The sequence below is a fragment of the Heterocephalus glaber genome, unplaced genomic scaffold, assembly GCF_053883595.1.
Source record: "Heterocephalus glaber isolate CG9 unplaced genomic scaffold, H.glaber_assembly_v1.0 deba00001141, whole genome shotgun sequence".
Classification (NCBI taxonomy): domain Eukaryota; kingdom Metazoa; phylum Chordata; class Mammalia; order Rodentia; family Bathyergidae; genus Heterocephalus; species Heterocephalus glaber.
The window spans coordinates 2,002,604-2,023,434 of NW_028258201.1; the positions used below are offsets into that span (position 1 = coordinate 2,002,604).

Sequence of the window (20,831 nt, forward strand, 5' to 3'; positions counted from 1 at the left end):
CTTCTTTTACTTCTTTTCAGCCTGTCTTCCTAAAATTTGCTTGATTCATTCTTTTCCTCCCAGTGCCGGGGATCAAACTTAGGACCTTGTACTTGCAGGGCAGGCTCGACGCTACTGAGCTAAATCCCCAGACCTGCTTGAATATAGCTTAACCTGATTTAAAATCCTCTCAAAGTTGATAAATGTTCTCCACGAAGTCATCTTTTTTTGAGACAGGGTCTCACTGTGTAGCCCAGGCTGGCCTTGAACTTGCAGCAATCCTCCTGCTCCAGCCTCCCAAGTGCTACGACTACAGGTGTGGGTCACCACACCCAGCATTTATTTGTCCTAAGTTTCTTACATTTCCCCATAGAGCAGTTCTTCATACTGATCACTTCAATTTGATGGCGGCTGCTTCATGTAAGTAACAAGTGTAGAGAAAAACTTAGGAATGAGTAGGCCAGAGGTGAGGAGCTTACTGGGAGGGAGTAAACAGTTCGAAGGAAACCATTTTACCCTTTCCACCAGCACCTTTCTTTTCGCCTGTCATGGGAGTAGGAAACGTTGGACCCCATGGCTTCAGCCTCCAGCCACCTCTCCAGCCCTGCTCCTAGCAGCCAGTTCATCCGCACTGCAAGGACAGGGGAGTAGGACTCAGGTAGCGTTTTGGTTTATTATCTTAGTGTTGTCACAGTGACAGGAACCTCCCCGGAGTGGGAAAGGAACTCCCCTCAGAGCCTACTTATTGCCCTTCCTCTCTGCCCTGGGGCTCAGCACCTCGAGGCCCTCCCGTGGCCCTTCACATGCCAGGGTGTGCCAGGACCCAGAAATGGGTCCACCCAGCATGAGCAGTGTGCCACGTGACTCACGAGAAGTGGGGAGCTGTACACAGGTACCCAACCTGGTTACGATATTATCAGCTCCCCAGGGTCCGGTAAACAAGTGGCACTTCACTGCCCCAGGGTGGCGGATCTCCTTGTGGGGTTTCTGTCCCAGTGTGATGTAACAGCCGCCACGAAGGATGGCCACCCACATCTGGTATGAGCACCATGACCAACAGGCCTTCTTCCTCAGAACAGTGCCCGGGCGATCTTCCTCCCCGTGGCCTTGATCCTGGGGAAGGAGCCCCCTCCTCCCTCACTCGGGGGGATTCCTGAGGCAGAGGGGCCGCTGGCAGAGCCCTGTGTGGCAGTTGAGGGCCTTCGCCGCTGCCGCAGGAGGAAATCGTGGGACACGCCATCCATGGCATAGAAGACGTTGGCTGAGGGCGGGATAGTCAGCTCTGTAGGGTGAGAGGAAGGTACCACACGTGGTCACTGCCCCCCACTGCCTGGATGTGGAGCACCCCACTGCCAGGCACTGTCCCCAGTCTGCCTTCCCTCCTGGCTTCTGACCTCGCTCCCCTGGTAGCAGCTGGACCAGCTCAAAATCTGAAGCCACTGCAGAATCACGATTGTTTTTCTTAAGGACACAACTGACAACACTTGGAGCTTTGTCCTGGCTTGTCACCTGGAGGCACAGGAGACCACAAGAGAGGTAAATCGGCCATGATGACCTCTGCTTCCCATCCTGCCAACCTCAGCTGCCTGCCCAGTCGAGACAAGTTACCCGCAGCCAGTTCTCCAAAATGTACAGGAAAGCCATCTGCGCTCCCTGTACCCCCTAAGCCAGCCCACGGTGTGCCCACAAAATGGCTGATTCTCTGCTGTTGGTTCTAGAAATCTTACAGGGCCCCCAAAAGTTCCAGGCGCAGGTGCTAATACAAAGCAGCCATCCAAATAAAACCTAAGTGCTAAAGCCAATGGGTGGACTCGAACTAGCACCCGCTCCGCTAGCTGCCCACCCCAAGCCCACAGGGCCCACCCGGCGAGCCGGGCCCTCACCAAGATGCTCTTGTAGACACTGCCATCCCCTCCCAGCTCCATCTGCACCCGGATGATTCGGCAGTCAGAGGCCCCTGGCCCAGAGCCCCTCGGCCCGTGCCCGGGCCCCCCGGAGGCCCCTTCGCCGGCGCCCCCGCTCAGTGGCGAGCCACAGGAGGCCGAGCGTCGGTGACCTCGGTTAGGCCTAGGGGAGGAGGCTGGGGGGGAGAGGAGGCGGGGCTCGGCCGCACTGTGCAGGGAGGGACTGCCCTCCAGGGTGGAGTCCAGGGACGAGACAGACGGCCACTTCATGTGCTGGGGACAAACAACACGGACAGGCGTGAGGGTGGGGAGTCCAGAGGGAAGCGCGAGGTCGGAGGTCAATGCCAAGCTCACCTGGGCCAGCCGGGTCAGCAGAGGGGCAGGGGTTCCGCACATCTCGTCTCCCCCCACACTGGGCTGGTCCCAGGACACAAGGTGGGAGGGGCCCCCGACAGAGCTGAGAACCCTGGAGAGGCAGGAGATGGGTCTCAGAGGACAAGCGTCAAGTCCCCAAGAGACCAGCCCCCAGCTGCGGACTCACTCTGTCCACTGTGAGATGACCAGCGTTGGCCGGAGCACCCGACAGGCCGGAGAGTCACTGGCACCAGGCGGCTCCACCTCACAGGACACTCGGTGACTGGGAGGGCAGAGGACGGCGGTCAGGATGCGCACGCCCCGTCGGCGTCGGCGCCCGAGCCCAACCTCACTCAGCCAGGCACCTCTGAGCCTCGGTCAGCGGCTGGAGCCCCCGGAGCCACCGCTGGATGTCAGGGTCAGGTCGGAGGTTGTAGCCGCGACATTCATTCTGGAGCCTCCGCAACTCGGAAAGTACAGCAAATTCCTGGGAAGGAGCCCTCAAACTGCAGGAGCCACCCTTCAGGGACCCCCAGGCTTCCCTCCAACTCCCCTCCTTGGGACGCGCTCCAGATGTCCGGCACCCTGCCTCTCACCTTCCTCCGCTTGTCAAAATTGATGTAGCCGTTCTGCAAGGACACAGGTCAGAAATGAAGTCCCAACCCCAGCTTCCAGGAGCCCACGCCCCTCCGAGTCACCTCCAACTCCAAAACTCTGCACCTCTGGCTCCTCCAACCATTCTCCCCCTTGCCCACGCCTCTCCATTCGATCCTTTACATCAGGGTCTCAGGTAGAAGACCCTCTCTGCGGGGCTGCTGCGGCTGGGGATCTAACCCAGGGCCTTACACATGGCAGGCAAGTGCTCGACCAGAGCCACATCTAGGGCCTTCTTTTGTTTGTTGTTGTTTGGGTTTTGTTGGTTTGGTTTGGTGTTTGTGTCTTTGTTTCTTTGTTTGCTTTTTGAGGCAAGTTCTTGCTGTATGGTCCAGGCTGGCCTTGAACTCACTACATAGCCCAGGCTGACCTGGAACTCTCCTCAATCTTCATGCCTCAGCCTCCCAAGTGCTGGGATTATAACCAATTGGCCCTTTACCCGGCTACTATCTGTTTTTGTAATAAGCCATAGATGCACACCTTTCACATGAATTCTAAGCACTCCACATATATGAATCCATTTAGTTCTCGTAATAACAGCCGTAACATGACTGCTAGCTTCCCATTTACAGACCACCAGCCCCAAAGAACCTAAGCAGCCTGCCCTAGTACCAGAACCACAACCAGAGCCCACCAGCCCGGCCCGGTGCCTGCACACCCCCAGCCTCTCTTGAAGCACACACACACACTGACCTCCAGCTCGTCCTTGGAGGCCGCATCCAGCATCACCAGGTCCTTCAGGAAGGTGCCAAGGTAGGGGACCACTCCCTGGGGCAGAGCAGAGCAAGGCTCAGGGGCCACCAGCAGCCTGAGGGCCTGCGTCCCCCAAGCCCTCCCTCCCATGGCCTTGGGTCTCATCCTCCTCCCCGGTGCCCTCTCGGCCTACACCCGCACCCCCACACTCCTTACTCCTGCTCAGCCCGGCCTGTCACTCACCCTGCCCCGGGAGCCAGGCCTGGGAGCCTTCTTGGAGTTCGGCTCCAGATTCGCTTCCTGAAGTGACAGAGCAAGGAGATGTGGGGCGCGAAGGCAGGTTGGGAATGTGGGCAGCTGGGAATCGGGGAATGGGGCCTCACCTGCAGGAGGAGCTCCCGGCTCTGGGAATAATTATCCTCCTCCGAGAAAGTCTGGCAGAGGTCGGAAAAGACTCTGAGGCTGTCCCTGGACAGTGGGAAGGGAGGCCCTGAGCACAGGCCCAGCTCGGCCACCTCCGGCCTCCCTCCACCATTCTCAGAGGAGCCCTGCCCGAGCTGGTGGCTTGTCCTCCACACCTGGCTGCTTCCCCCCAGGCTGCCCGAAGCCTGTGGATGGGGCTGGACTGCAGGGCCGACACCACAGCATACACGGAAGAGAAGTTTCGCAGCAGTCGGCACTCCTGCGGGCCCGAGAGCAAGCCAAGGGTGAGGGCCCCGGTCACAAAAGGGCCCCCGGCAGGACAGCGATCCTCTCACCTCTGCCACACGGATCCACTTCTCCAGGAGCCGGGCCCTCTGCGGAGGTCGGAGTGGCCGTATAGTCACCTCCCCAGGCCCCTCTCCAGTTGAAGTGGCACCGAGGACAGAGCTGACCACTGCCCCTGCCACCTTGTTGAACTGTGTGACAGTAGCTCGAACAGATGGGCAGAGGTGGGAATGTCCCGGCCGGTCTCTGTGACCCCACAGGCCCCCCAAGCACTGAGAGGGGACCAGATTGAGGAAGAGCTCCTGTAGGGCAGAGGCCAGAGGTTAGAGGTCACAGTCCGGTGAGGCAAGTCTCCCAGTATCAGGGATCTGAGGCCCTCAGGTGGCCAGGGGACCAGAGGGGCACAGGGCTCGGAGGGTCATAACAGCGGGAAGGGGGAAGGGCCAAACAGTAGACAGGGTGGGCTAGGAGCCAGGTCAAGAAGGGCTGGGAGCCAGCAAAGGGGTCTGGACTCGAGGAGGAACTGGTAAAGGGGCAGGGCGGGGGCTGGGGTCAAAGGTCAGGGCCTCACCGCATCTAGCAGGGTCAGCTGTTCAGCCAAGTGGTCAGCGAGGAACACCAGGACATCCGTGGGGTCAGCAGGGGGGTCGCCGGGAAGGGCTGGGGGCTTAGGAAAGTCGGGGGCCTGGGGGTCCACCCGGGACCGGAGGTGACGGATGAGGTCAGCACCGCACGCCCCAACACCCTCCCCTGCCGCGTACCCTGTCCGAAGCAAGAAGCTCTCAAGCCGGTCAAGCTGACCCTTGACTTCAGAGCCCAAATCCTCAGGGTGGGAGGCCAACCAGGTGGACAGGACAGAGATGGCTGCCCTGGGAGGAGGGAATCGCCAAGGGTCAGAGGCCCGCTGCGGCTGGGGCGGGGCACTGAGGCGGAGGGGCAGGGCCACTCACCCTGCCGTCCTCTCGAGCTCATCAGTGGAAAGGCCCTCGAGGGCTTCCAGCCTGGGGACGGAGGGGAGCTGTCTTGGCCTCCATTCCACCCCCAGGGGGCGGAGGGACGTTCTGCCCCTGCCACAAGCCTCAGTTCCCGTGACCCTGACCTGTCGGCCACAAGCCCGAGCAGGGTGGCTGTGGAGGTGAAGGCCCGGTGGGTGGCCAGGAAGGCGGACATGAAGGCCACGTCAGCCTCTGGCATCCGGGTGTCCAGCAGGTGTCTGACCAGGGCCTCCAAAGTGCCAGCCCGGAGCCGCCGGGAGGAGCGTGGCGGAGGCGTGGGGGCCTGGAGGACACAGCCTAGTCACTAACCTTCTCTTCGACCCTGCCCCCAGGTGTCTGGGGACAATCCCAGACCTAGGGCGCTGATCCTGGCTTCTGCTGAGATGCAGAGGTGACAAGGACTTGTCCTATTACACAGCAGAGTCCTGGACTCCAGGCCTCCAACACAAGGCTCTGGCCAGAAAGTCAGCCAGAGGAAGGGAGCGTGAAGCATCCGAGGTGAGAGGTCCTTGGCGTGGTGCTGCACGCCTGTAATCCCAGCACTCGGAAGCGGAGGCAGGAGGATTGCCATGAGTCTGAGGCCAGAGTGGGCTACACAGTGAATTCAAGGCCAGCCTGAACTCCATAGTAAGACCCTGTCTCAAAAAACAAAACAAAACCCAAAACCCCAAAGGTGAGAAGCCAAAATCATGATCTCACCATGGGATCCCGAGGCCGATATTGGCGGCTGGTGACAGTAAAGATGGCACCATCCTCCTCCTCATCCCAGACAGACACAGAGGCCTGGAGAAGCAGGGAAGGGGAAGTCAGACAGTCCCTCGTCACCCCCACTGTCCCCCCAGGCCCACTCCTCCCTCCACACCCCTCACCTGGGATAACGGGGGACAGTACCAGCGAGTTCGAGGTGTGGGCGGGCCCGGTGACCCCAGGTCTCCCCCTCGGGGGCCCAGACAGCCCCCCCAAAGCCACCTCAAGCCCCGCTGAAGTAGAGAGGGTTGCAGTGGGAGGGTGGATGGAATGGGGAAACCCTGAGCCTGGAGACCCCAGGAGCCCCTTCCCCCCAGAGCTGAGCCCACACAGCAGGGAGCGGGGTGCAGAGGAGGCAGCGAGAGAGGCGAACCAGACAGGAGCCTTGGGAAGCCGAGACCTCAGGCACAGACTCAGGCACAGGCACAGTCATGTGCGCCGCCCTCCCCCGCACCCGGCCGGCTGGAGGGTCAGTCCTCCCTCGGGTCCCCTTTCCCCAGGCCCACGCTGTCAGCCTGAGGACCCCCCGGAGGTGGCAGCTCCAATTCCAGTACGGGAAGGAGAAGGGGAAGTGGGGACGATGGGGGGGGGGGTGTTAAGACTCAGAGTCACGTGGCCCTGGCCCCTCCCTCGACCGATCCCGAAAAACCAGCCCTGCCAGTCACCCTGCTTTCACCCAGGGTCTGGATTCAAGAGTTCAGAGCCCCTGGGTGTCAAATCTCTCTCCCGGCCCCTCTCAGGTCCCAAAGCCCGCTCCTGGCCACCACCATTAGTCCCAAAGGAACGCAAATGAGGACTCTACCCAGCCCCGGACCGTCACTCCGGGCCGGAAGTTGGGCTTCCAGGCCTCTCTCCACCTGGCTCCGGGGGTGGGTGGGAGGGGTCACACATCTGGGGTTTCCCTCCCCAATCCCGGAGTCGGAGGCGCCGGTTACTGTGGAAACAAACCCCTCCCCGCCAAACACAAGCCGCGAGGGAGACCGGGACCGGGACCCGACCGCCGGCTGGAAGCAGGCGCACATTCCGGGCGGGCACAGGGCAGGTCGCTGCGGGCAGGCCCTGAGTCACCCGACGGAACACAGCGGGGGCGGCAGGCCCGGCGCAGAACCATTGAGGCCGGCAGGAAGCGATGCCCGCCCGGCCTCCCGCCGCCCGCCTCACCTCTTCTCCTTCCTCCTCCTCGTCCTCCTGCCCGCCGCCCACGACCCGGTCTCCTGGGTCCCCTCCCGCTTCGGGGTCTCGGCTCCGGAAGCTGCTCAGCACGACCGCCCCCGGGGGGCTCGTGTCCCAGAGCAGCCGCAGGGGACGGGGGAGCATGGCCTGGTGGGTCAGCGGGGTCAGGCCATGGGGCGCCTGGGGAGAGACGGTGCGGGCGGGCGGTCAGGCGGGCGCGGGGCGGCCGGACGGGGTGCCGGTGGGCGAGGTGCCGGGTGGGTCCGGCGGGAGGACGGGGCCGGAAAGCCGGGCCCGGGCGGACGGGGGCGCCGGGGATCGGCTCTGACCTGCTCGGGAGGGGCGGGCGGCGCGGCCCGGCGCTGCTCCCGTCGGTCTCCGGCCCCCGCCCGAGCACCTTCCCCGGCTTTTCCGCACCCCTGCCCCCCCCCCCCGCTCCCGGGCCCTCCCGCCCTTTCCGCTCCCCCCCGCGTCTGCCCGTTCCGAGAGCAGGAGCCAAAAGGGGAAGGAAGTGAGGACAGGAGCCAGGGCCGCGGACTCGGAGAGCGCTGGGCAGCCAGAGGTCGGGCCTTGGGGCGCTGGCCCTACTGCCACTGTCCCCAGGCCCCCGCTCTGGGATCCTGCAGCCCATGTCGCCCGCACTGAATTGGAATCAAGATTCCAAGCCAGACGTGGTGGAGCGCGCCTGTAGTCCCAGAGAGGCTGAGGCAGGAGGATCGTCACGAGTTCAAGGCCAGCCTTCGCTACCTAGCGAGCCCGTCTCAAAGAACCAAAAGAAAAAGTTTCAGGCTGCAGGCTCCGGGGGGAAGGCAGGAGCAGAATTTGACGTCCGTTTAGCCAAGAATAACAAGGCTAAAACTCGTGGGCGGCGCTTTATGCAGGGGGTACCCCCGGCACCACCGGACTAGTGACTGGCCCCGTCCCAACCCACGAGTGCAGTGGACCGAATCCATCCCGGGTTTTCTGAAGAGCGGGCGCCCCGCCCACTCGCCAGGGGGCGTGGCAGGAAGGCCCCACTTCGGGCTCCGGGGCTTCCGGCGCGCGGGGCGGAGCGCTGGGTTTCCAGTTGCCCGGGGGAGCGCGCCGCCTGAGGCCGTCTCTTACTGCGGGAGGGACGCCCCAGCCCTCCCCGCTCCGACGGGACTCGACGTCCCCGAGGCATGTGGGAGACAGGGTAACCGGAAGGGAGCAGACATAACCGGAGATTCCTTGTGGTTAGGAAGAGGTAGAATGAGATCCCCTTGGAAGCCGTGGACCACAGCTTTATTCCCTCACGATCAGCCGCTTCCGGCCCGGGCCCCGCAAGTAAATGGCGCCCTCCGGCGGGCGCTGCCTCGACCTGGCGTGGAACGTTCCGCCCCGGACGCGAGCGGGAGGGGAGACGCGCATTTGACGGCGTCGCGCAGGATCGCTTAAAAGCGACAGTGGTGAGCCGTCACGGGCGAACGCGCGGCAGTCGGGAGAGGCGAGGGCCACGCGGTCTGCGGCCCAGGGAGGGCGAGGCCGGGTGGCCAGCTGGGCTGGAGAGGTAGGGACGAGGGTGGACGAGCGTGGATCCGGGCCTAGAGCGGTTCTCCAAGCGAGGTCAGTGCCCCAAGACTGGGGCAGGGACTACTTGAGATCCAGGCTCTTCTAACAAGGTAGGATTTGCGTTTGTGATTGTAATTCTCTTAACGCACGGTGGAGTTTTCCAGAAGATACACTGGACGATGACACCAGGGCGCTCCTAACGAATGCGCTGTGTGCATTTTTCGTGTTGTAAATTTTTCTTTTTGTTTTTTCAAGACAGAGTCTCACCAGGTGCCCCAGGGTAGCTTCCTGGGTGCAGGGACTACAGGGCTGCACACTGAGCTAGGTCATCCGCCCTTTTTAGTTTTTGAGGCAGGTTCTCCTTACGTTGCCCAGGCTGGGCCCGAACTTTCTATCTCCTGCCTCAGCCTCCCAGAATGCTGGGATTACAGGCATTTTTGCCAACACATTTTCAAGTTCTAGTATAATAAATGTCAGTCATAAGCCGCATAACAAAAGGTCTTTAAGGTCTTTGATGTTTTTTCATAGGTCTTAAGACCAAAAATTTTGAGAACCACTGCCTTAAGAGCTCTATAAAGATGAATGCTATAAGATCTGTGTGGTTTTTTTTGAGACAGGGCTCAATACATAGTTCAGGCTGGCCTTGAATTCACTGTGTAGCCCAGGCTGGCCTCAAAGCCGCAGTAATCCTCCTGCCTCAGCCTCCCAAGTGCTGGGATTACAGGTGTGCACCACCATGCCCAGTACAATACCTATGTCTTAAAAAAATTTTTTTTCGGATCCCTTGGAGGGAGTAGTAGCAGGTGATGGTACTCTTTTGGGGGAGATGCTACAGTGGTTTGGGCCAGAGATGTTGGTGGCTTCCACAGGATAGTGGTGGAGTGCTTTCACTGTGTTTTCTGGAAAAAAATTAGGAAAGAAGTGAGGAATTGGGGGGTTAGTGAGGATGTTTAGCGATGCAGTGAGGGTAGGATAAGGAAGCAGCTAACATTTTCTGCCCTCTAGATGCTGCACAGGGTGCTTTATCCCTGTCTTCTAAAAGAGGCACACAACGTCGTTTAACCCTGCTCAGAGTCATCTGAGGCACGACCTTGCAATGTGACAGCCATCATACTGGTAGTCAGAGATGCCACCAGTGTGGTGGCCACTGGGGGTGCAACACAGGGCCTCAAGCATGCTCGGCAAAGGCTCTACAACTGAACTGTGTCCCAGCCCTTTTTAGGGCTTTTGAGACAGGGCCGGGCCTTGAACTTGTGATCCTCTTGTCTCTGCCTCTGGGGGAGTTGGGATAACAGGCGGGCACCACTGCACGTGGATGCTTGCTCTGTATCTGTATGGAAGAGCACTGCCTACATCATTTTTTAAAATGCTCACATCCAGGGAACAGATGTACAGTAGTGGCATGTTTGGGGGACACTACAGTTAGGATACAGGGGAAGACTTGACCCAGATCCACATGAATTACAAGTCTGATTCCTCCCCCCACACCCATGAGGGATGAGTTGGGGACAGGGAATGAAAGAAGAAGGGACAGGTCAGGGGAACTGAAGGCTGTTACCTTCTCCTTTGGATCCCTGCACATGCTCAGGTAGGCAGCTGTGGGGAAGACAGAGACAGGGTGGGACAAAGGCAGAGGTACGGGTCTGTGGCTTCTCCGAGGCCGTGGGGAAGTGACCTCCCCTCATGGCCAAGGGGACTCAACTCACCAACCCAGCCCAGAGCCTTGATGAGTCCGAGGAGCAAAAAGGCAGACAGGAAGAGGCCTACACCGTCCTCCAGCGAGGGCCCGGAGAGGCCTGGCGGGCGAAGGGCAAGAGTGAGCTTCCTGTCTCTTGGGGGCTGCCAGCCTCCACAGAACCTCGAGGCTCTCACCTGCCACTTCCACCGTGACCATGGCGCTGTGTCCCGCGGCGGGCAGGCTGGGGTGGTGGACACGACAGGCATAGCGCGCGCCATGGTGCTCAGCGGTGACAGGGTGTGGCCGGAAGTGCCCCGAGAGGCTGACAGAGCCGTCTGAGTGGTGGTGAAGGGCTGAGAGCCACCTCTCCCCCTTGGCCTTCTGGAAGCCACCCCCTGGGCCCCCTCGGATCTCCCACTCCACCTCCAGGCCCTCAGGAGGGTAGAAGCGGGACACGAGGCAGAGCAGCTCTGGGGGGGCCTCCCCGGGGGCAGCCCAAACAAGGGGAGCCGGCCTCAGTGACACTTTGGGGGGCTCTGGGGAACAAGCAAGAGACAAACGTGAGGGGCTCAATCCACGCTGTCCTCCCTCAGTCTGTCCTCAGGTGTCCCTGAAGCGGGTGGGATTTCTAGGGATGGGAAACCCACTGTCTCCCCATTGGTGCTTCATAGGAATCTCCAAGACAGTCACTCACATTCTCAGCCCCTCCGAGGCCCCTGACTCCCCTCCCCCATCCTCTTCTCCAGGACCCACAGACCCCAGGCCGCACTCACGGTGCACGGTGAGCTGCAGGGCGACCTGTCCTTGCAGGTACGGCAGGTGCACCGTGGCCAGGTAGGTGCCTTCCTGAAAGGGTCGCACCGCGGGCAGCCAGAAGGTGCCGTTCCCCGTCCACGGGCCCCAAGGCTCATCGTCGTCCCAAGCAGCGAATGCCACTGCCCCCTCTTGGGCTGCTGGCACCTGTCCTTCCAGCCCTGGAGTCGCAGCCAGGAGCAGGTGCCCCTTACCCTGGTGCTGGCGGCGCCACTCCAGCCCAAAGGGAGGGGGGCCTGGGGCCGGGGTGGGGGCAGGCTCGGGGGTGGGGGGTGTGTAGGCGAAGCTCAGGTCCAGCACGGCGTCCTGTCCCAGTCGGACTCGGGGAGCGGGGGTGTGGGTGAGGACCGTAAGCACCACTGGGAAGAGAGGGACAGGAGGGGAACCATGAGGGAGAAGGGAGGGAAAACAGGGAGATGTGGCCCCAAGTCCACGCACCCAGCTCTCCCTGAAAGTCCCCTTTGCCCCAAGACAGGTGGGACCGGTGTAGCTGGGAGGGCGCCACCCTTTAAGCCTGCTCTGAACACGGCCCACTGAAGCTCAAGTGTGGCGCTTTTTTTTTTTTCTTTTTGGTACCAGGGATCGAACTTGGGACCTTCAGCTTGCAAGCCAGGCGGCAGCACCACTGAGCTAAATCCCCGGTGATCCTTTTTCTCTGTTTTTTTTTTGGTGCTGGGGATTGAACTCGGGTCCTTGCGGTTGCGCAGCAGGCAGCGAAACCACTGAGCTAAATCCCCAGCTTTGGTGCTTTTTTTCCAAACAGGTTTCCCTGGAGGTTCAGACTGGCCTCAAACTCGCATCAATCCTGCTTTGGCCTCCCAAATGCTGGGATTACAGGCCTGCGCCTCCTCACCTGGCCCATTTAATACCTCTTGGATAACGTGACACCTGTATGCGAAAGGTACTTGGAATGGTGCGCGGAACACAGTCTACAGTAGTGTTGGCCAAACGTGAGCCTGTCTGTCGGGCAGACTTATCCAGGCAGATTAACCCCCTCAGCAGTGTCTGCCAGCGCCCTCTCTGTGGTCCAAGGCCACTGTCCCTGCCTTTGATGAGTGGTCATCAGCCCCCCAACACACACCAGTGGAAAATACCAGGGGTCTCTCAGACTCCTTCCTCTCATTCAACAGGTACTTCCTGAGCACCTAGGCCTTTCAAGGTACAGTGGTACAGGACAGACAGGCAGTCCCAAACTGGGCGAGGTGCCGCACACAAGTAATCCCAGCACTCAGAGGCTGAGGCAGGAGGATCTCTATGAATTCAAGGCCCCCCTCAGCTACATAGTGAGTTCAAGGCCATTTGAGCTGCATAGAGAAACCCTGCCTCAAAAAAAAAAAAAAAAAAAAGGCAGTCTCTGCCCTTAAATTGCTTACCGTCTAGCCAAAAATAATATGCCCTAATATATCTGACATCTGTTTCCATCGCTGGTTCTCCTCACTGTACATTTGGACAGTTACAAGAGCCTTCTCCCCAGTCTCCCTGTTAGTCTCCTCCAGTTCGTACTCAAGACAACTAGTGAGGCTACGCGTCTGATCAGGTCACTCATCTGATTAAAAATCCCACTGCCATCTAGGATGGAGGTGTTAGCCAGTAGTACCAGCTACTTGGGAGGCTGAGCCAGGAGGATCACTTATGCCCAGAAATTTGAGAGCATCCCAGGCAACACAGTGAGACCCAATCGAAAGGAAGAAAAAAATACTGTTACTAACCAAAGTCAGTTGCTGAAGATACAGCCGAGACCGAGACGTAGAAGACTGGGTTCAATTTCAAGCTCTGCTGTTTTTGGTACCGGTGATCAAACTCAGGACCTTGCACTTTGAAGGCAGGCAGCGGAACTACTGAGCTAAATCCCCGGCCCATCAAGCTCTGCTTTTTACAAGCCTCTTGTCCTTGGATGAGTTACCTAATTGCTCCATGTCTCAGATTTCTTCATCTGCAATATGGCAATAACATTAATACCTTATTGGGCCGGGGATTTAGCTCAGTGTTTCTGTTGCCTGCTTCAGAAGCTCAAGGACCCGAGTTCGATCCGCGGTACCAAAAAAAAAAAAAGACAAAAACATTAATACCTTATGGTGGCCCACACCTGTTATCCCAGCACTCAGGAGGCTGAGGCAGGAGGATCACCGAAAGTTTGAGGCCAGCCTGGACTACATAGGGAGACCCTGTCTCAAAAAGAAAAAAACATTCATCCTGTGTCCTATGGTTGTTTTGGAGGAATAAATTCCAACATGCATAGAAAGTATTGAACAGGGCCTGTCATATAGGTGACCATCAATAAATGTCAGTTACTATTTTCATTAACTTTACTGTTATGGACTTGCTGGGCCCCTTGGGAAAATACAGTATTTCCTCACTAAGTCCCATAATCCAACCCTTGCCCACTTTTGTGATAATCAAGTAAATAATGGACTTTTTGGAAAAATGACTGCCTCTCAAAAAATCTCTGATGATTTATTATTACCTACAGAATAAAGCCTAGCCCTCAAGGTACTTGAAAACCCTGCTCCTAAACCATCTTTCCAGACCTCTCTTCTACCTTTAAAACCAGCCACATAGCCAGGCATTGTGGTACATGTCTGTAGTCTCAGCATTCAGGAAGGCTGAAGCAGGAGGATTGCCATGAATTTGAGCCCAGCCTGGGCCACATGAGACCCTGCCTCAAAAAAAATAAAATAGAGGCAAAAAAAGACCCCGCCACATAAATTCCTGTTTTTGTGCCTAATAACCTTTCTCCTCCTCAGGCATCTCTGCTTTGGTTGTGACATCCCCTCAGTTTACAGTGTCTCTCAATTTCTTCAGACATCCAAATGCTCCATGTCCTTCAAGGTCAATTCCACTTCTGCTACTTCCCAGAAATACCTGGGTCTTCCAAGAGGAAGTGATCTTTTTCTTGTAATTATGTTTATTTTAGTATATTAGTTATTTACTTTGCAAACGTAACCCTACTTGTTGTTTTTGAGAGGGAGTCTCATTATATTCCACAGGCTGGCCTTGAACTCTGGGCTCAGATGACCCTCTTGCCTCAGCCTCCTGAGTAGCTGAGACTGCAGGCACTGTGCCTGGCTATTCATTTTATTTTTAATCCTGGCTTCTGAAACCTACAAAGTTAAACTTTCCTCAACCTGAGATTGTTTTAGTCACTTCTTATATTAAAATCCAGAAACTCACTTTTGTTGGGGTTTTTTGGTACCAGGGATCGAACTCAGGTCCTTGCTCTTGTGAGGCAGACGGCAGAACCACTGAGCTAAATCCCTGGCCCAGAAACTCACTTTTGAATTCTTAAAAAAAAAAAAAAAAAAATCCACCAGATTAATAAACATAATGTAAAGGTTTTGTATGTAACACTTAAGTGATTTTTTTTTTTTTTTTTTTAAAGACAGGGCCTCACTATGTAGTACAGCCTGGCCTTGAATCCACAGTGATACTCTTGCCTCAGAATCCCAAATCCTGGGATTATACTCGTGGGTCCCCAAGTCCAGCCCCACCCCATTTTCATTTTATATTTTGAGGCCAAGTTGCTAAATTGCCCAGGCCGGGCTCAAATTCTCAATCCTCCAGCTTCAACCTCCCAGCGAGGTGAGATTACAGGCATGCACCACCATGCTGGGCTTGGGTCACAATTTTGAGTACTACCTGGAGAACTTAGCAAGCCTCTGTCTCAAAAATTTTTTTAAAAGGGGGGAGGCTGGTGATGTAATAATAGTGGTCGAGTGCCTGCCTCTGGGTTCTATCCCTAGTACTGCAAAAAGGAAATACAATAATAAAGATAAAAATGGGCTCAGTGTGAAGGGCCTAGGTTCAATCCCCAGTACCAAGAAAAAAAAGGACTGGGGACAGTTGTGGGCCAGAGACTCCAATGCACTGAGTATTTGGGTCCCCGAGTTAGAAGCCCTCACCTCCAGTGCCATCATCCTGGCGCTGTGGCCCTGAGAAGTGAGGACTCGGGTGAGGCTCTAATGTGACAGGAGAGGAGGAAATCCAAAGCTCTCTGCCCCGTGAGCACAGCGAGGGTGCCTCACCATGCACCAGCCCCGCTGCCACCTCATCAGAGACTCCAAGCTCCAGAGAGAAAACACGTTTCTGTTGTGTAAGGCCACTCAGCCCGTGGTATTCTGTTTCAGCAGCCTGACTAAATAACAGCAAAATATATCAAGATGTTTTGTAATTTGAACAAATCCTTGAGGGAATCGTTAAATTTTAATAGGAGCTAGTGATTCATTCGTTTGTTTTGGTTTTTGAGACAAGGTCTCCAGCGATCGTTCCGCCAGGCCTGGAACTAACTCCGACCGCTCAGGAGCTAGCACTGACCAGATGACAGCAGGAAGGGCGTTTTGTTTCTGCTTCTAGAACGCTTTTGGTTTTGGTGCTGGGGTTTGAGCCCAAGACCTCACACCTGGCTCTACCTCGGAGAGACAGCCCAGGCTGTGTAAACCGCCTCCTGCCTCCTCCCGGACGTTCACTGACAGAGCTGAGCACCTCCTCCAGGGCGCTTCCGCCCGCTGGAGCCCGAAGATCCGGGCAGGGCCAGCAGCGCCTGGGCCAAGTGGCCCTCGGCGGAAGCGAGGGCTCGAGAGAGGCGCGAAGGCTGGTTTTTGAAATAGAGGGACCTGCAGCGGCCAGGGTACCCTGCAAGACACGGATCTGGGAGGAGTGGAGAGAGGGTCCTGCTGCCGAGCCCCTCCGAGCGCGGCGCCTCACTAGGTTCCCGGGCTGGCGCTGGGAACCCCGCCTCCGCGCGGCCCCGCCCCCGAGCTGCCGGGGGTTTTTATTTTTCTGGTTGAGGGCTCGAAAGACTGGTACAGGAAGGGCTATCCTAACCGGGCTATCTCGGTTTGCAAAAAAGGAAACTGATCCTCGACTGGAGAAATGGCTCACCGAAGCCCACACCTGGACCCTCAGCGTCGGCTCTCCCATCCCCACCTCCCCTTCCCAGCTACCTGTTGCCATGGTGATGAGAACGGGCTCGGGCTGAGGCCCCGGCTGTGATCGCAGGAGGCCGGCGAGGCCGAGGACCGGACTGGTCACGCTGACCATCAGCCAAGCCCCATCCAGGGCCCGCGGGCAGCTCTGCTCCTGGCGCAGGCGGGCAGCCCATCTCGGGGCGGCAGGCAGCGGCTCGTAGCGGCATATCTCGCAGAGCGGCGCGGGGGCGCCCCGGGGGAAGCGCCGGAGGGCGGCCTGGAGGGCGCCCGCGGGGTCTGCGAGGACGGAAACGGAGTCACAGTCGGGCGGGAGAGCCCCGAGGGGCGTCGTTCGGGGAGCTTCAGCAGCACGGACCGGACGGCTCCATAGTGACAGATTTGGCGCCACCCAGACTTATTGACAAGGGGGAAACTGAGGCCCGAGGTTACTGCGCGATCCAAAGAGGAGGAGGTTTCGGTAGACGCCACAAGGGCGGAGGCGAGTCCTGGAAGGCTCACCGTCCACGCTGAGGTAAAGCTTAGGGTCCAGGTCTGGCCGGGGCGGCGGACCTCCGGGGCCCCGGCGCAGCAGCAGAGCCGCGGGTCTCTTCTCCAGGACGCCCCTGCCCATATCCTCCACGAACCAGCACTCGATTGCTGCGGGTCCGGCCGAGGCCACGGTCGCCAGGCCTGGGGGAGAGGGGCCGCCAGGATGCCGGAGCCGCGCTGCGCAAACGCACGCGCACGCGGCCCGGGCGCCAGAGGGGCTTCCCGTCCCCCGCTTCCCGCGTCCGGGGGTAGAAGCCGAGGTTCGCTCACCCAAAGCCACGGCGAAGAGCAAGCCCAAGGGCTCCATGGCGCTGCGCTCTCCCGTCCCCACTGCCGGTCGCGAAGCCGCCTCTTCCCCTTTCACTTTCGCCTTCTCCGAAAGCCACCAGGAGGGGCACGGGAAATCCCCACTCCGAGTAGGCGAGGGCGTCCCGAGGCGAGGCCAGGCGGGTCCCGGAATGACTCACCAGTTCTCGTGGGCACCGCAGCCTCGCCACCCCCTCCGGGGCCACCCGCAGACCGGGGCTCCCTGGGTCCTCCCCGCAACATCCACGTCCCCGAGAACCACTCTCCCCCTTCTGCGCCAGGCCCCCAGCAAAGAGGCTTGTCGGGAAGCCAAGTGAAACGACGAATAAATATTTTAATCACCGTTAAAAATAATGAAAACCTGTGCTACGACTTACTCCTTGTCTCCACGCACTCCGTCGTGAGAACCAAGTTGGGGGTCCCGTGGGAGGTGTATGGGGGAGACGGTATGGAGAGAGGGGCGCATCCTGCGGGGGAGCTAGGTCCTAGGACAATGGTGGGGTTCACGGGCTGTCCCCACAACACGAACACAGACTCCAGGCACAGACTACAACACCCTGACCCGCGACTCCGTGGCACTCGCGACCCCCTCGCCCCAGATGCCCCACCCACTGCGCGGCTGGGGCCTGGATGCGCCCCTGGGGGAAGGAAAAACCTAGTTCCGGGACATCCCGGGAGGAAGGGGCTGGCGAGAGTGCAAAATGGTTCCTTCTCCAACATATGTACAAGTCAAGAGAGATAAAGGAAGACGGCGTGGTGGGAGCACTCGGGGACCAGAGTCCCTGGATCGTGCCCCGAAAGCAACCACAGTTGCCAGCCCCTTCAGTTCGCGCCTCCGCCGCCGCTGAACTCCATCTCCACCTTGTGGACGACGCCGGGCGGGGACCAGACGCGTCTACTCGACGGGGGTGTGGCCCCATTCTGCTCGTCGCCGCTCCCTCCGCCCCCTCCAGAGGACTCTCTCTTGGGTTTCAGGGAGGATCCGCTTGGCGCCCCGGGGCTGGGCCCAGGGCCGGGTCCCGGGCCGGCCCCGCCCCCTCCCATGCGGTGCCGGCGCTCGCAGTGTCCCCGGTGCCGCATGAAGCTGTCTCGCCACATGAACTTCTTGGCGCAGACGCTGCACTCGTAGGGCTTGAGACCGGTGTGCGTCTTCATATGCTCCGTCAAGTGGTGCTTCATCTTGAATTTCTTGTTGCATACTGGGCAGTCGAAGGGCCGCAGGTTGAGGTGCATGTTCACGTGCCGATCGCGCATGCTCTTGTGGGAGAAGGCCTTCCCGCAGTGGCACAGGAAGATCTTATTCCCGTCCCCACCGGCCGCCCCGCCGGGGGTCCCACCGGCGCCTCCGGGAGCGGCCACGCCCCCCGCCGAGGTCCCCCCCAGGGTCACGTCCCCGTGCTCAGCTTGGCTCCCGGGTGGCTGGCCCGGAGCCTGGGAGGAGGAGGAAGAGGATGAAGGGGATGGGAAGACCAGGATCTGGCTGCCCTGCACGTCCACAGGGAGGAGAGGTCGTGGAGGGTGGGTGGGGGCGTAGGAAGAAGGGGTGGGTCCCCCTGAGTCATCGAGCCCCGCCCCGGAACCCCCACCCTCGCAGGGGCCGAAGTCATTGGAGGACTCACAGAAATTGACCTGCTCCTCCCCCTTGTCCAGGGGCTCCGTCAGGGACCGGACGTCACTAATACTGAGCGTAGCCTCGGGCCTTTCCCCCGCGGGAACCCCAGAGCCACCCCCCAGCTCTTCGTCTTCATCGTCCTCGCAGGTCAACACCAGGTCTTCCTCTTCCTCCTCTTCCTCCTCCAGATCTGGATCTTGGGGAACCAGGGGCGCCGGGGCAGGGCAGTTTCCGCCCCGCTTCACGTACACCCAGTGTCTCTGTGGCATGATACTAGCCGGTGTGTAAGGGGGCCGCCGGAGCCCGGCCCCGGGGACCACCGCCCCCCGCCCGTCGCCGCCGTCGTCGCACAGCTCGTCTGCCTCCAGCAGCAGCTTCCCCGACGTGGCACCCCCGCTGCCCACCACAGGGGCCGGGAACGCAGGGCCTCCGCGCCGCTCCCCACTGCCCACGGCAGAGGCCGCAAATGCCTCTTGGGAGGAAGAGGAGAAATCAGTGGGCTCCCGGGGACTGAAGTAGTTGCTGCTGCTGGGTGACTGATTCTCACTGGCCCGGCTGGAGGTATGGGGGCGCGAGGAGCCCATGGTGGCAGGGGCCACAGTGGCCCCACTCCCTGAGGGGACCCCGGCACCGGGAACGGTGACAGAGGGGGCTGCAGCAGTAGTGACCGTAGTGGTGGCTGAGGCCCGTCCCTCCCGAAGGAGTTCAGTGCACTTGTCCACAATGTGCCACATCTGGAGCACGGAGCCCACGGTGAGGAAGTTGACAATGTCGGCGGCAGCCATGCTGAGGCGGCCAGTGTAAGCAGAGGCCAGGACGGTCTCGAAGGCTCCGGGGTCCATGACGCTGGGCAGCGAGATGGAGGTCATGCCCTTGAGTAGGACCTGGTCATGGAAGTAAGGAGAGGAGGCGGCCAGGACGGCCCGATGGGCCCGAAACTCCCGGCCTTGCACCCGGATGGACACGTCACAGAGCTGGCCCTGCAGCCGCTGCTGGTTAAGAGACTCCAGGAGGGCACTGGTCACCTCAGGGAAGGACACATGGACCACGGCAGCCGCTGGCAGGGGCAGTGGGGGTGGAGCCAGCGACAGAGGCAGGGGCAGGGCCGGCCTACTGGGCGACAGAGGAGACGGCTCCATGTTGTGGAGAGAGGGGACACCCCCCCCAGCCACAGGAACAGGAAGGAGGAGGGCGGCCGGGGGGGTCTCTGGGGAAAGAAAAGAGAAATGGTAACATTTCAGAAAGATTCCAATGTGAAAATACGAAGTGCGAGTCTTCTAAGTAACTACACTACACTGGGATGGGTACATCTCCAGCCCACGAGAGACAGGAAACTGGCTCAGAAAGATAAAGTGATTATCCAAGGTGAGGCAGCCATTAAGTGAAACGCCATCAAAAGCAGATGTCCTAACCCCAAATTCAGGGCCCACTACTTGGAGATCAGAGAAATAACACAACACTCTCAGGGATTGGGGTGTCTTCCTTTGAAATTACACCCTATTTTCCATTTGCCTGAGAGCCTGACCTTCCAAAATCTGCCTTTTTGGTGTTTTGCACCCTTGTCTTGCAGGGAGAGGGGTCAGGTCTGCTACTCTAGGAAAACCACCCCAGGCTCTGCCTCCACGTAGGCCGTGCCCCCTAAGGTCTCAGGCCACGCCCCCGTCGCCCCCTGTGTATCTCTAGCTCCACCCCTTCAAGACCCTCCCCACGCCCCGCCCCCTAGGGCTTTTTCGGTCCCGCCCCTAGCCTACCCCCGCCCACATCGGACCCCGCCCCCCCGCTCCGCCCCAAGCACTACCTCGGCCTCTTCTCCCACCCGGAAGGCGCACCCCAACCCTGCGCGTCCACGCTTACCGGGCCGCGCGCCCCCGGACCCCCCGCCCCTCACTCGGTGGCCAGAGCTGCAGCCTGAGCCCCTCCCGCCGCCATCTTGCGCCGACTCCCTCCGCCCTCCGCCTCCGCTCCGCCTCCCGCCCCTCCGACTTTAAAGGCACAGGCAGGAACCCCCGCCCTTGCCGCTGGGCAATATTCGGCCGACTTGGTCACTTCTCCTTTAAAGAACTTTCGTCTCATCCCACCTTAAAGGTACTAGGTCCTCACTTCTGCAGAGGACTCAAGACTTGGTTTAGCCGAATCCTTCATTCCCCTTTAATCCTGTAAGCCTGCCTTTTCCCATTGGTAAAGGGTGCTAGCCTTCGCTCCTCAGGCCCCGCCCCTGAGCTGTGGCCATTA

The 20,831-nt window shown here is 59.4% G+C and overlaps 3 protein-coding genes across 12 annotated transcripts; all 3 read right to left on the reverse strand.

Annotated features, from left to right (window-relative positions):
• Positions 1-633: 633 nt before the first annotated feature.
• Positions 634-8,288, reverse strand: Rgl2 (ral guanine nucleotide dissociation stimulator like 2). 5 transcript variants are annotated; one of them, XM_004846807.4, is made up of 18 exons: positions 7,955-8,288; positions 7,196-7,387; positions 5,987-6,070; positions 5,392-5,570; positions 5,243-5,293; positions 4,864-5,161; positions 4,343-4,594; positions 4,163-4,266; positions 3,968-4,052; positions 3,828-3,884; positions 3,585-3,659; positions 2,834-2,866; positions 2,603-2,724; positions 2,425-2,520; positions 2,238-2,349; positions 1,863-2,156; positions 1,374-1,488; positions 634-1,261 (listed from the first exon to the last, which is right to left on the reverse strand). In XM_004846807.4, the coding sequence occupies exons 2-18, from the start codon at positions 7,349-7,351 to the stop codon at positions 1,050-1,052; spliced, it is 2,325 nt and encodes a 774-aa protein (XP_004846864.1). In that variant the 5' UTR covers positions 7,352-7,387; positions 7,955-8,288; the 3' UTR covers positions 634-1,049. The 5 variants fall into 5 exon arrangements, with proteins under 5 accessions (XP_004846864.1, XP_012928292.1, XP_012928293.1 ...); XM_013072838.3 differs by lacking the exon at positions 7,955-8,288 and adding an exon at positions 7,537-7,633; XM_013072839.3 differs by lacking the exons at positions 5,243-5,293; positions 7,955-8,288 and adding an exon at positions 7,537-7,633.
• Positions 8,289-8,448: 160 nt separating this feature from the next.
• Tapbp (TAP binding protein) lies at positions 8,449-17,796 on the reverse strand. 6 transcript variants are annotated; one of them, XM_004846813.4, is made up of 8 exons: positions 16,952-17,796; positions 16,652-16,822; positions 16,169-16,429; positions 11,189-11,587; positions 10,610-10,951; positions 10,444-10,533; positions 10,296-10,333; positions 8,449-9,636 (listed from the first exon to the last, which is right to left on the reverse strand). In XM_004846813.4, the coding sequence occupies exons 1-8, from the start codon at positions 16,986-16,988 to the stop codon at positions 9,625-9,627; spliced, it is 1,350 nt and encodes a 449-aa protein (XP_004846870.1). In that variant the 5' UTR covers positions 16,989-17,796; the 3' UTR covers positions 8,449-9,624. The 6 variants fall into 6 exon arrangements, with proteins under 6 accessions (XP_004846870.1, XP_087066585.1, XP_087066586.1 ...); XM_087210459.1 differs by having other exon boundaries at positions 8,449-10,333; positions 16,952-17,162; XM_087210460.1 differs by having other exon boundaries at positions 10,296-10,533; positions 16,952-17,153.
• Zbtb22 (zinc finger and BTB domain containing 22) lies at positions 17,302-20,548 on the reverse strand. Its single transcript, XM_004846816.4, has 2 exons — positions 20,454-20,548; positions 17,302-19,806 (listed from the first exon to the last, which is right to left on the reverse strand). Exon 2 carries the CDS (start codon positions 19,736-19,738, stop codon positions 17,810-17,812), a length of 1,929 nt encoding a protein of 642 aa, XP_004846873.1. The 5' UTR covers positions 19,739-19,806; positions 20,454-20,548; the 3' UTR covers positions 17,302-17,809.
• Positions 20,549-20,831: the final 283 nt, after the last annotated feature.

Coding starts and splice junctions, on each gene's coding strand:
- Rgl2 (XM_004846807.4), bottom strand. CDS start 7,351: ATGCTCCCCCGTCCCCTGCGGCTGCTCTGGGACACGAGCCCCCCGGGG. Junction 3,885..3,967: donor GCCGGGAGCTCCTCCTGCAG/GTGAGGCCCCAT, acceptor CTGTCACTTCAG/GAAGCGAATCTGGAGCCGAA. Junction 2,521..2,602: donor CCGCTGACCGAGGCTCAGAG/GTGCCTGGCTGA, acceptor CTGCCCTCCCAG/TCACCGAGTGTCCTGTGAGG.
- Tapbp (XM_087210458.1), bottom strand. CDS start 16,988: ATGGAGCCCTTGGGCTTGCTCTTCGCCGTGGCTTTGG. Junction 16,823..16,951: donor GCTCTTCGCCGTGGCTTTGG/GTGAGCGAACCT, acceptor CCTCTCCCCCAG/GCCTGGCGACCGTGGCCTCG. Junction 16,430..16,651: donor GCTTTACCTCAGCGTGGACG/GTGAGCCTTCCA, acceptor CCGTCCTCGCAG/ACCCCGCGGGCGCCCTCCAG.
- Zbtb22 (XM_004846816.4), bottom strand. CDS start 19,738: ATGGAGCCGTCTCCTCTGTCGCCCAGTAGGCCGGCCCTGCCCCTGCCT.